Source organism: Lonchura striata, chromosome 3 (assembly GCF_046129695.1).
Source record: "Lonchura striata isolate bLonStr1 chromosome 3, bLonStr1.mat, whole genome shotgun sequence".
Lineage (NCBI taxonomy): Eukaryota > Metazoa > Chordata > Aves > Passeriformes > Estrildidae > Lonchura > Lonchura striata.
Window position 1 is genome coordinate 46,107,641 of NC_134605.1, and position 12,489 is coordinate 46,120,129.

Consider the following 12,489-nt stretch of genomic DNA (forward strand, 5'->3'; position numbering starts at 1 on the left):
AGCGCAGAGAGAAATAACACTCTATTACAGTCTTAAAGTATTTTAGAGCTCAATTGTAATGAATAGTTATTAAGCCTATTTCAGTTATACAGCTCTGATTTGGTAGTAAGATGGAGCAAGGATCCAGCAAATTATTTTAGCTCTAACATGCACTCACACATTTTTATGATCAGATGTTTTTCAAGACTAGATTAAGAGCTGGTAAGCTATGTAGCTCCACAATCATAAAAATATTTGTGGTTTTGCTACCTATTCAGTAATTGTTTTAGCACTGTCAGTAAAGCAATGAAGCTTTAATGAAAATTGAAACAGTTGATATAGAATAATCAGTGAGTTACCAATATTTTTCATGAAAGCTCTTTGTCTTAAATTGTTTGACTTAATCCATTTGACTGTTTTCAAAATAACTTCAAAGGATATAAGTTTGAAAATACTCAGAATTCATTGTTTACATGTTGACTGCAGTGTCATGTTGTAGCTGCTATTTTGTACAATTCTTAAAATAATGTAGCAACTGATATCTTTTACAAAAGTTAAGACTGTGGAGAGATGAAGTTATTTTTGTGAATCTGTTCTGATAGTGAGACCAAATAAGCTCTGTTGAATCCAGTTGAGGAATGCTTTTTCTAAGGGAGTGGAATTCCTCATGTGGATTCTTTGAGAGAAAATAATGTTCCTCAGGATGCTGAGGGTTGGGTTTATGTATGTGGCATACTCTACAATTAAAATATTAGGAAAATGTAAGTTCTCCATCAAATGTTCTATGTAAATATGCTGTTAGGAATAGGACTGGGATGTCTCCTTTGTATAATTGTATATTGTATTGGTTCATGTCTTCAAGCAATTTCCTAATTCTTTGTGAATGAAGAAAAATAGGTTAACCATCCTGGGGCAAAGATGTGTGTGTAAAAATAACAGATGAAGCAAGTTCATTCACAGGGCATGGCTTTTTCAAAAAGTAGTCTTCTCTTAGTTGAATTTGTATAATGCAAGAGGAGAGAACTATGTCAGCTTCCCAAGTTCGTCTTCCAATTGTCTGGCTTTAGCTGAATTAATTTAACATGGAATTTGACACTTTATTATCTCAGTGTAATCAGTAGATTTTTGTTTAGACCTTGTTTGGTTGGCAACACTCTTAAGTATTAGGAAAATATCAGGACTTTGTTGTAGTACCCCTTCTCCTCTTTCCACAAAATAAAATATTTTGGGATAATTGGCTCTATTTTTTCCCCAAAGAGTTAACTTTCTATTTACACCAAGTACTAAACTGATAGGAAAATCAGTGTCAAAATTATAAGCTAAAGGTTGGGAGAGGTGGATTTTGACTTTTGACTCACAACAATGTCCCAGGGCAAGTCATTCACTTGCTCTGACTCTCATTATCTGCCTAGACAATGGGATTTTGGATCCTTATTATGCTGTGTATCATTTCTGAGGAGAAGCACTTACATAAGTGCATGTGGCATTATATAATGTCTGAGCTGTGTCATTGCCAAATACTTCAGAGGGAGAACTTGGCTCTGCTGAACTCTGTTAGCACAGAGCAAAAAGATGTTCTGCTGTAAATATTGGCACCATTTAAGTTCAAGCCAGAGTTACTGTTTCCTTTCTTGAGGCAGTACAGCCTGATAAAGAACAGATGTGATATTTCCAGCATGTTTTCCCCAACTTGTACATAGTAGTATCTATCTCAGCACTGAGGTTTGCCTATGCCTCTTGTTAACTACATATTCTGATTGCTTTCAATATTGCCAATTTTCAAGAACTTAGAAATTCAATTAGTTGCCATTTCTTTCAAATTCATGAAATCTCTAAATAGCTTTCTAAATAGCTTTTAAACAAAATTAAAGAAAAAGTCCTTAGACATGAAGCTGAAATGCAAAATGCATAAATGAAAAAAACCCTGAAAATTGTTATCCATCTGGTTGGTGTTATTCTGGCTGAGAAATCAGGAAAGAATGAACCCCCCCAGCTTTGAATCTACAGTGCGCAGATTTCAGTATAATACAACAGTTGTATATACCCTGTGGTTTAAAGGTAGTTACTGAGTTACTGTCTCAGTGACTGCAATGCTGACCTCCAAATGCATTCTGCAGTCTTAACAGTCTTAATTTGATTGTTATGAATTTTTTTTTTTTTTGGCTACTGACACCTAACAAGAAACTAATTGGGAACTGATGCCAGAGTTCCCTTTATTGCAAAGGTTCCTCAGTATTGCAGAGGACCACTTCTGTATCCTTTTGCATCAAATATGTTGTTTAGTTTCAGCTCCTAGTTTTATTTCTCTTATTATCATATGCTTGGAACAGCAACCAAGTATCTGTATTGCTTCTTGGTGCAGTAGTATCAGGAAAGACAGCAGTGTGAGAGGTTTTTTTTTTAACTGTAAAAAAAGATTTCTTCTTCCCTTTCACATTTTTTCTAAAAGTGTAACACTCAGTATTGGAGTTTACTTTCTTCTGTGTAAATTCACAATTCCATTGTTTCTCTTTGTTGAAAAATTATAAAAAAGGTTTTTGTAAAGAATAATTTTAATTTGCATAAGCAAATCTGAAATTAGTGGAACCAAGGTAATGTTGAGCTGCTCTGTTACACTGAGCATAATGCAGTTCCCATGGAGCCTTTATACAATGATTTGAAATGTATTGTGGAGGCTGGTAGTACTTTCCAATAATTAAGGTTGTCAAGCTGCTCTGCCTTATGGAGTCCTGCTTCCAAGTGTTTATAATCAAGTGCATGTGATGTAAAAAGTCACTTACTAGAATTAGTAGCATCTATTTCTGTTTTTTTTTCTTTCTTCTTTTTAATCAGTCTGAGATAATTTTTTAATTTCATGCAGAAGAGATCAGATGTTATTGAGCTCAAAAACAGGGAAGAAAACAAAGCCACATAATTAAAAAAAACTTGATGTAATTTTCTTGTGTATCTTATAAAAAAACCCAAAATGAATAAACAAAAAAACCCCAAAACAAAGAAACAAAAAAACAACAAAAAAAAACCCAAGAAAATGAATGAAAAGGCAACAAGCCTTTCCCTGGTTCAACTTAGTAAAGAAATGTTCTCCTGAAAAAATGGAGCTTTAGCATGACCAGGGAAGAGTGTTTAAATTTTCTTTGAGTAGGTAGAAGTCTGATGACTTTGTCTATTTTACATAAGCTAGCACCTCCTGTGTCTTAATGAACTGTTTAAACTCCCTCTACAGCGAATAATTAAATACATGCTAACCCTAGTGGGAGCAGATATTCCTTGAAATGGATTGCTCAGGGCAGGGATGAAGCCAGGCACTGTATTGACAGCTGAGAACAGTGTTGTGTGTGCTGCTGGTGATCTCCTGTCATTTAAGATATGTGGAGGAAGAAGCTGTGACAAAGTAGAGAGAACAAAAGGCAGGTGATGTATCAGTGACAGGAGTGGGACTGAATTGGAAAGGAGGGAAACTGAGTGGGACTTGATGAGTGGTTGAAAAGATTGTCAGCTGAAGGCAGGCAGGTAGATAAGGATTAACCAAATTGTCTGGGACAAGAAGCTGGTGACAAGGGAAGAGTAGACACTTGCTTGTTAAAGTTGTGTTCAAAATTTAGGACAGAAAAACTGTGTGGTTTTGGCAGGGAGAATTGAGAGAAGAACCAGGAATAAGAATGGAAAGAGAAGAATTGAGAGAAGAACCAGGTGTGAGAATGGAAAGAGAAGAATTGAGAGAAGAACCAGAAATAAGAATGGAAATTAGGGATGATGAGAAATCTGTGGAGAAATGAGCTCATTTCTGGGGAGAACAAAACTGCTGGATAAAGATCCAGAGAGAGGCCAAGAAAGGAAAAAGGTATTGAGAGTTAGGAGTTGTGAGATTCTGGAAAGAAATCTAATGCTGGCTGATGGGGTGAGGAAGAGTTTGAGCAAGAAAGAAAGCTAAAAGATCCTGCTTAAGCTTTGTAGGTCTAAGGAGAACCTTTTGAAGTAGGAGGAGGTCCTAATTCTGGGGATAATGTGGGCTGTAATTAGGTCAAGAAGCTGATTGGGCTGAATGGGAGACATAGAATCATAGATATTATGTTTGGGTTGCAAAGAGCCTGGAAGATCATCTGGTTGAAACCTCCCTCCTGTGGGCAGGTTCACCTTTCACTAGAGCAGGTTGCTCTGGGCCCCATTCAACCTGGCCTTGAACATTTCCAGGGATGGGTAGTCCCAATCTTTCTGGAAACCCTGTGCCTGTGCTTCGCCACCCTCACAGGGAAGAATTTCCAGTGAGACTGGGATAAAGATTTGGAAAGGAAAAGCGAGTGGTAGAGGCCTGGAGCAATTAGGCTAGATGATAGTTATCCAGGAAACCCATTGTATTAAGGCACAGCAGTTACATGGGGTATGCTGACAATTCCTGTAATGATTTTCATAGTAGTATAAGAAGGAAATGTCTAAAAAAGGGTTTTCAAGCTACCCATGTGAACCAAAGGTAGAGAACTGTAATGGTGGAATTTGTTTTTGACCCTTTTTTTTCCCTAATTTAGGAAAATTACATATAAATGATAGGATAAAAATAATTTTCTTTAATTTTAAAAAGTCACAGGCATTCAAAAATGCAGAAGTTTTGGTACAAGTATATTTTTAGGAAATCTCCTAAGTATATAGTCACACTAGCTTTTTATAGAATGCTATTTTAGTGATGATAAAAGTTCAATGGATGTGTCAGGGTTGTGTAGCAGAGAAGCTGTGGTATGAAGCAACTTGGAAGATGAAATTTCAAGCTGGGAATTGCATTTGGAGTATTGGTACAATTATTTTCCTGAAGAATTAGATTCTGTACCAGACTCTGCTGTGGAATTTGCTGAGTAGATGATCTTGTATGCTAGGCTTGCTTTCAAGTGGTCACTACTCATCCCTCACTGGAATATTCCCAGTTGTGTCTCTTGCATCTCCTCCTTTTATTTGAGGTTGAAACCTCAGAGTTGCTCTGTCTTGATATCTGCAGCTGAGGTGAATGTAAGATGTGGCTTGACCAATAAACAATATATAATGCAGTCACCTCAACCCAGGCATCCTAGATTGATGAAAATGTCTTAGTTTAATCCCTCTACCTCCCTTCCCCAATGGAAAATGGGCTATAATACTACTTCTTTGGGGTTTTGACAAAATTAAATCATTAATATTTGTTGTGTTTTGTAAAATACTGTAATTGGTGTAAGAGAAAAGCCTACGAGGGACTTAATAATTCTCTTTTCAAAGCTTTGAAGAATTGACTGTATTGAATAAAGCACAAAGCCGCAATTGAAGATTGAGGGGAAAATAAAACTCTGAGCAGCTGTTGACAAAGTGAGGTCTATTATCCTGTATATACAATGAGGCAGCACATGTGCAAAAAAATAATATCATGCTATTGAAGACTGTAGTGGCATGTGTTCACTAGAAGCCATTCTTTTTCCATAGGGTACTTAGTTTGACATTTTCTAACTTTTAATGCTTGCTTCTGTAAAATTAATACTTTGTTAATGAAAGCTCTTATGACTAATCATGCAAAATGATTGTTGTTTGGATGCACAGTAGCTGATGTGCTTCAGGCTTTTCATGATACAGTGCAGAAGGAGAGCTCTTATGAAGAGGGGGAATGCAAACTACCCTGTTCTACCTTCCCTGGATCCCTTATGCTTTTCCTGCCATGCATCAGCAATTACCTGTGTTCATCAATGAGGTAGCAGAGTAGATGGTTTTCATTGTAACAGTAAATTTCCAAGTATCTGTGGCTTTTAGCTTCTACTCTGTCTTTACTGATGGTAAATTTATGATGAGTGAAACAGTTGGAATAATTTAGGACATTGCTGTAATTTTCTGTCTTTGTCAATGACAAAAATCCCTTTGCTTTTGGATTTGCGGGCCAGCTGTTTAAGCACTGTGGAGAAAAGTAAGGAAACCAAGATTTTTTTTTAGTACTTTAAACCCTTTGGAAATTTTTTAGGCTCTGCCTACTTTGGATCAAAATATAGATACTATTTTTTTGTTCAGCAGTGTAAGTTTACCCATTTTTATTCAAACTTTTTCAAAGCATTTCAATGAATATTAATATATTGCCAGTATAAAGCTTAAGCACAACCCCCTAATTCTATAAAAATTTCACACAGATGCACTTATTAATTTTAGTTCTGTCCAATATCTCCCTTTCTTGTGAATAAATATTTGTATTTGTTTTGACTATTTCAGTATAATTCTCTGTAACATCATCATTTTTAAATGACTGAGGTAATAAATTTTAATAGAAATGACATATCATAAGTAGGAAGTTAAAAAGTGCTTTTGTTTCTAGAGACTATATTTAGTTTAACTTTCAAATTTTTACTAAAGATTGCTAATTCATTGGGTTTTTGATGCAAGTTTTTTTTTTCCTTTCCTAGTTAAAAAAAGAAAAAAAAAAAAGAAAAGGAATATAGTTTGTTTAGTTTTATTGCTTTTTTGCTTTTACTTAGTTATCAATAATAGTACATTCTTGTGCACCTGTTGTGGGAATGGTGTCTGTCCAAGACTTGAAACATCTCAGAGGTTCTTGGGTCAATTGAGGATAGGTGCCTAAATTGTTTGAAACTGCTTTTCTGTTGGTATCAGTGTAGTAATTTTAAATCAGGAATCAAGGGCTGTCAGAGTGTGTACGGGAAAGGAAATAGCTTCCATCTATCTCTGCACCAGCTGGTACTAAGAAATCTGAAGGAGTGTGGTTGATGCTGTGGTTGTGCAGTATTTAAGCATTCTGAGAAATGCATTCCTTTATATATAGTTTTCAAAACCTACCAGTAAATAAAGTTTTGGAGTTTTTTAGCTATTCTTGCTATTTCAAATGGCTTGAGATTGAAGGCAGAGTTATCAAACTGCAGATAAAAATAGATCTTGCTAGATGAACTGTCAATATTGGCACACCTTTGCCAAGAGGAAGCCTTAAATAATAGCTTTCCATTCTTTATATTTTTGTATTTTCACATATGCATGTTTCGAAGAGAAACTTTCATGCAGACTGTGAAATTTAAAAGCTCTAGTTATTCAGTTCTTATAAATGCAGCTATGCTGCAGCAATCACTGCTAGAGTGTTCTTGTGGAAATTGCCACCTGATTCCGAAGCTCTTCAGTGAGCTTAAATACACTGTGTTCTTTTTGAAGACCTAGGGACAGAGTTATGATTATGTTACTTTGCTGCAGAGCAGTATAGAATCTACAATATGTCATTAAATTCAGTTGGAAAACCTGCAATACTGTGAGAGATGAGTCTTGGAGTTTTTCCTTGAGATAAACTGCCTGTGAACTGTAGTGTTAATCCATATTCATAAACCACCATGATTTAAATCTGAAAAGTGATAAAAACCCATTGCAGGTTAAGTGCTGATTTAGGACATTATCAGTCATCAGTAGGGGAGACAAATCTAGCTCTTTGCTTGAACCTGAACCAGTGCAGAAAATAAATGTATTTGCCTGCCGTGGGGAAGACCATATGAAGATTAGACTGGACAGCAGGATTCCTGAACTCAACATATTTCTGCTTTTCAAATGTTATTACATACCTGAAGATGTGCTATGCATGTGGTCCTCATCAACAATGGCAACCTTCCACTTCTGCCAGATGCACTGATACGCTTTGTATCATAATTCTGTGTAGCACGTATGGAGACGGTTCAGCACCAATCTGAGTGTTATGTCCATGTCCTGGACATTGTGTTACGGAACTTGTTTCATTTTGATGGCTTCCTTGTGCTGAATGTACAAAGCCAAGCAGGTAAACTCCAGTAAGTTATCGACAGGGAGCAGATTGCTTTAAAACAACATTGAGATTGTTAGAGTATAGCAGTAAAAGCTTAGGCAATGCCAGGATAAATACTGGCATCTCTAATCTTCGGGGATTTTTTCAATACATTTGACATAACTGAATTCTTGGATATCCCTTAACAATGTATTTTGCATTTTCTCTACATGGTAAAAGTTTCCTTTTGCCATTTCCAGGGAGTGAAAACCATAGTTTGTGGAATTGTGAATGGTAGGACCCTTTCTGTCAATTTTAAATTTAAGGATGCTGCAAGGAATCTAGGGAAGTGAGGATAAGAAGGAAATTGCAGAATATACTCTGCTTTGGAAGTGATATGTTGTATCATTTGAACTATATTTTTTAAAGTTATAATTCACTGATGACTCACCTTGAGACATCTGGATTAGACAACTGGTATCCAATAAATGGATAAAAAGTACAAATGCTCTGAAGAGAGATGTCATCAATGTATTTTTGTTCAGTGTCCTCTCTATAAAATTGTAACGCATATTCAATTGATACTACTGTGTGTGAAAATAAGTTAATTAACATGTACAGAACACACAGTTAGAGGAAGTGCTGTGTTGATGGCAGATCTAGATGACAGGAGTTCTCCTCTTTAGTCTATTCTGAATAAACTGTTTTCTGTGAAAATTAATATTCCTGCTTTTGCTGAATTGCTTGTTGCCACTAACTGGATCTGTGTGGTGATCTTAGAAGAACCCTAACGAAAACAGAACTGGAGCTGTGCCTCAGATCCTAATCTCCCGTCATGGTCTGCCATTCACTAAGTTATATAACTGAAGTAAGTGAAGAATAAAAGGCAAACAACTTGTTTCTTTGCTAATGTTCTCCATGATGTGCTGAGTGGCACTGGTGCAGAGTAAACATGGCTTTTGTGAGAGCTCCTGCTTTGTAGGTCTCTAGCTGTTTATGAGCTGATGTGCTATTTCCTGCACTTCTGTACAGCCGGAAGGTGTGCAGTCAGAAAGACAGAACTCTGCACATGTCATAAGAATCTACCCTCTTCTGACTTCCACTGATATTTTTGTCTTTTGTGTCATTAAATAGTTTGCCTAGACTTTGTTAATATTGGTCCCAACATTTGGAAACAGAGACCAATACTACTGTATAAACAGAGTTACTTTCCAAAAGTATAAAATAAAATTCTGATAAAAGCATCTGAATATTGCTGCACTTGAAAAGTTAGTACCTGGTAATATAAACAGTATGATTCAAAACAGCTGCTTATTCACAGAATGGTTGGTTCCATAATCTCCTATAAGGTTATGTTGTTTGGCATTGGCAGTAGAAGTGGCTGATAGTGTGGGAGGGACAAATGTGGATGCAATACAAGATGATTTGAGAGAAGAATTTTTGAGACCATGTCAATGAACTAACAGGAACTCACACACACAGAATTCTGAGAAAAGACAGCACCTGTTGCACTTATGGCAAAGATCTGCAATGTTGGCAGAAGGTAGGGAGTAACACAGCCAAAGACCATCCATTGAATGCATAGGTAGGAGGTGAGCCTTCAGAGGAAAGATTGCTTCAGTTTTGCTCGGATCTTGAGAACTTTGTTCAAGAATATATTCTGTGAACTGTGACTTAAGTCACAGTTAAGTAACCGTTAAGTCTTAAGTGACTTACAAAGTCAGTAGTTTGTTTATGTAATTTATTTGACCTAATAGGAATTTTAGGAAGCCAGTGGCCTGCAAGAAATATTCAAGTGGTGAGTTACACTTGAAATGCAGGTTAAGGTGATATCCCACTATTTGAACTTCATGGAAATTCCCATTGTATGTAGAAGGGAGAACACTAGTGTTCTTCAGCATGTAACAGTTAGCTCTTCAGAGTGTCCACTGAGTCTAAGATGCCAAGAAGCTGCCTCTGTTCTGTATTGTTTCTATATGTTTTTTTGAGGCAAATATGCTTTACTATTCTAGCTTCACTTCTAATGTCCCTTGAGGAGTACCCAGGTCGAACTTTGTGTTTACTTATAGAGTCAATGATAACAATTAATGTTTGAAAGAAACAAGAGAATGTTTGGTACTATTATTGTATACTGTAATGAGATTTTCAAGTAACCTCAAATAAAAGCCTCCCTCTTTCCTGGTTCTAGCATCTCTCTTATGGGAATGGTAGCTTACATGTTGATGCAGCCTTCCAGCAGACGCTCTGGAGTGTAGCACCAATCAGTTCAGGAAGTGAAGTTGCCCAAGGTAAGATTGACTCAACTCTAATTATTGGAAGACTGATAGTAAATTAAATACTTAAAGGGTCAAACTATTATGCGAAGTGTGGGAGTGGTTTTCTCCTATGTAAGCACTGAACACAGGAAATAAATAAATATACAACTGTTCTGAAAACAGAGGGAAGGTTATACTGAAAGTAACACTGTTTTCTGTGTATTGTTGCTGAATACTAAACGGCTAATTCAAATCTCATTTTGCTAAAGATACGATAACATTTGTAATATGTTTTTTGAAATGGCTTTTGGTCCTGGTTTAAAATATTATCTCAAATTATTCTGATGTATGCAGTCATGGTTACATGTTTCTGAGACTGAGAAAAAAATGGGCAAGAGGCTTGGAAGCAGGATGTCAAGTCCTTAGACTGAAGATGGGAAATAGTTTTATGGGTAACATATGGTTGGAAAGAAAACCAAGAGGAGGGTAAACACAGAATGAGAACAGCTTTCCAGAACTATTTATTTTATTTTGGAATTAGGAAGGAGTTTTAATGTAATTTCTAACATTGAAAGGACAAGGATCCCTGAATTTATGCCATACTGGTTCCACAGAGAAGAACAATGTTTTTCTGAAAGGTCTGTCACAATGTAAAGCCTAATGATTTCTACTTTCCTGCAGACCAACTGTTTTGAGTGGGTGTTGTAATAGAATCTAAAGAAGATTAAAGCTGCAGGTCATTTCATGTTATGTGATTTTTGGATACTGTTTTTTAAAGAGGCAATACACTGAAATTTCACATCAGTTCTTTTTATCTGGCATATTTTAAAGCTCAGAGATGGAATATTCTTGCAACTTTGCTAATTAAGATATTAGGGAGACCATTGCCATCATCTCTTCTTTATATAGCCATTTGATTTTTACATATGAGAATCATGCTGCACATATAGATTCTCTGACATGGTCTATAGCACAAACCATTATTAAAAAATGATAGTGAATTGCTTGGCAGTATCCTAAACTTTATGGAGAAAACCTTTTTGTTAATGAGAAGACCTTTTCCTTTTGCTCCTTCCTGTTAATTCCATTCTCCATGTCCTCCCACTGCTGGCAGCGCTGGTGTGTCATTCCTGCTAATAATCCCAGCATGGTTTATGTGCTGAGACTCAGATTTGTGCTGTGCCACATCTCTGCCTGGTGAACCTCACTACTGAGACCTGCCTGTCTCTTTGAGAAGCAGAAATCCACAATGACATAGTGTCATCTTGTTGCATTCATACTCCTAGGAAATAATGTGAAAATGATGTAATACAGTTTTTGTATCTGTGCATTTATCTATGTGCCTGCTCTTTGTTGCTATACTTTTCTATTTTCACTTTGCTCAGATACAGAAATTATCTTTAAGCTGAGCATGTTTTCTGGAGAAGTTCAGCTGGCTAGTGTCAGAAAGGATTACAGCAAAGGCCTTATTATTGAAAAAGTGGCAACTGTTCCTGTAATCAAGGTAGTCCTGTGGTGAAGGGAGAGTGAATCTCAAACTAAAGTGTGTAAGGCCTTATCTTTATGTCCTCTGTAAAACAGTAGCAAAGCCAGAGAAAATTATCTCGAAAAGGAAGAAGAAGGAAATGAACCTGTTTTTGTTAGTATCTGTAAAATGCTTTGTCATATTCATAATTAAAATATTAATGTATGGGAATAACTGCTCTATAATATCCTCTCTTAATCAAAAATTCCAATTAAAATAGATCAATAAATTAAACTATTTAGTTAAATGAAGTTATTTTGAAGTGAAAATAATGGATAATTAGTCTGTAAAATGAACTAGGATATCAGAGGTAGTTCAAAGAAAAGAATTTGTTTTTAAATGCATTTCTGTAATACTGGCTTAGGCAGAAGTCAATTTATTTTTTAAGTCAAAACAGAGCTTTAGAGTTAAATTGGGTAATTCTGCTGTTTCTGTATGATGAAGTAGATGAGGGTCACTTTAAAAACAAAACCTAAATTACAGAATTATATTGACAAAGGTCCATGTAAAAAGTAATGTATTTAACAGCAGTTACCTGGGCATACCCTGCTGTATCAAAATCGTGAGTTTAAAATATCAGTGCTAAAGTTTGCCACATAAACTCCAATTTTATATTCATCTCAAAGGTTTAAAAAATATATTGTGAAATATTACCTGATATATTCAGGAAGAAGATTTCATGTAATTTCAAAATAAATTCTTGAAAGGTGAGCAGTGTTACTGAAAAGTCTTCAAGACCATTTCCATGTAAAAATTTGTCTTCACATCACTACTTATTAGTGTAGACATTGCTTCAAAATATAATTCCAGGTATAACTTTTTAAAAATCTTGTTGCTGTAACACTAAAGCCAAGGATTTATGTTATGGCACCCCCTCAAGAGTAGAACTAGCTAAATCAGTCTTTGTGTGTTAACTGGAATTCTTAAATAAAATGAAAAGTGACTAAGTAAGATGGAAGCGTTTCCAACTTCTGTTGTAATCTGGGATTCCTTGTTTTGGTTGG

At 35.9% G+C, this 12,489-nt stretch overlaps 1 protein-coding gene across 6 annotated transcripts in view; it reads left to right on the forward strand.

The window, feature by feature from the left end:
- The window catches only part of RYR2 (ryanodine receptor 2), a 381,271-nt gene that overhangs the window by 155,491 nt on the left and 213,291 nt on the right, over positions 1–12,489 (forward strand). For all 6 annotated transcript variants that reach the window (XM_021527067.3, XM_021527070.3, XM_021527068.3 and 3 more), the window contains one exon: positions 9,894–9,993. In XM_021527067.3, the coding sequence (XP_021382742.2) occupies positions 9,894–9,993 (100 nt within the window). The remainder of the gene's footprint in view (positions 1–9,893; positions 9,994–12,489) is intronic.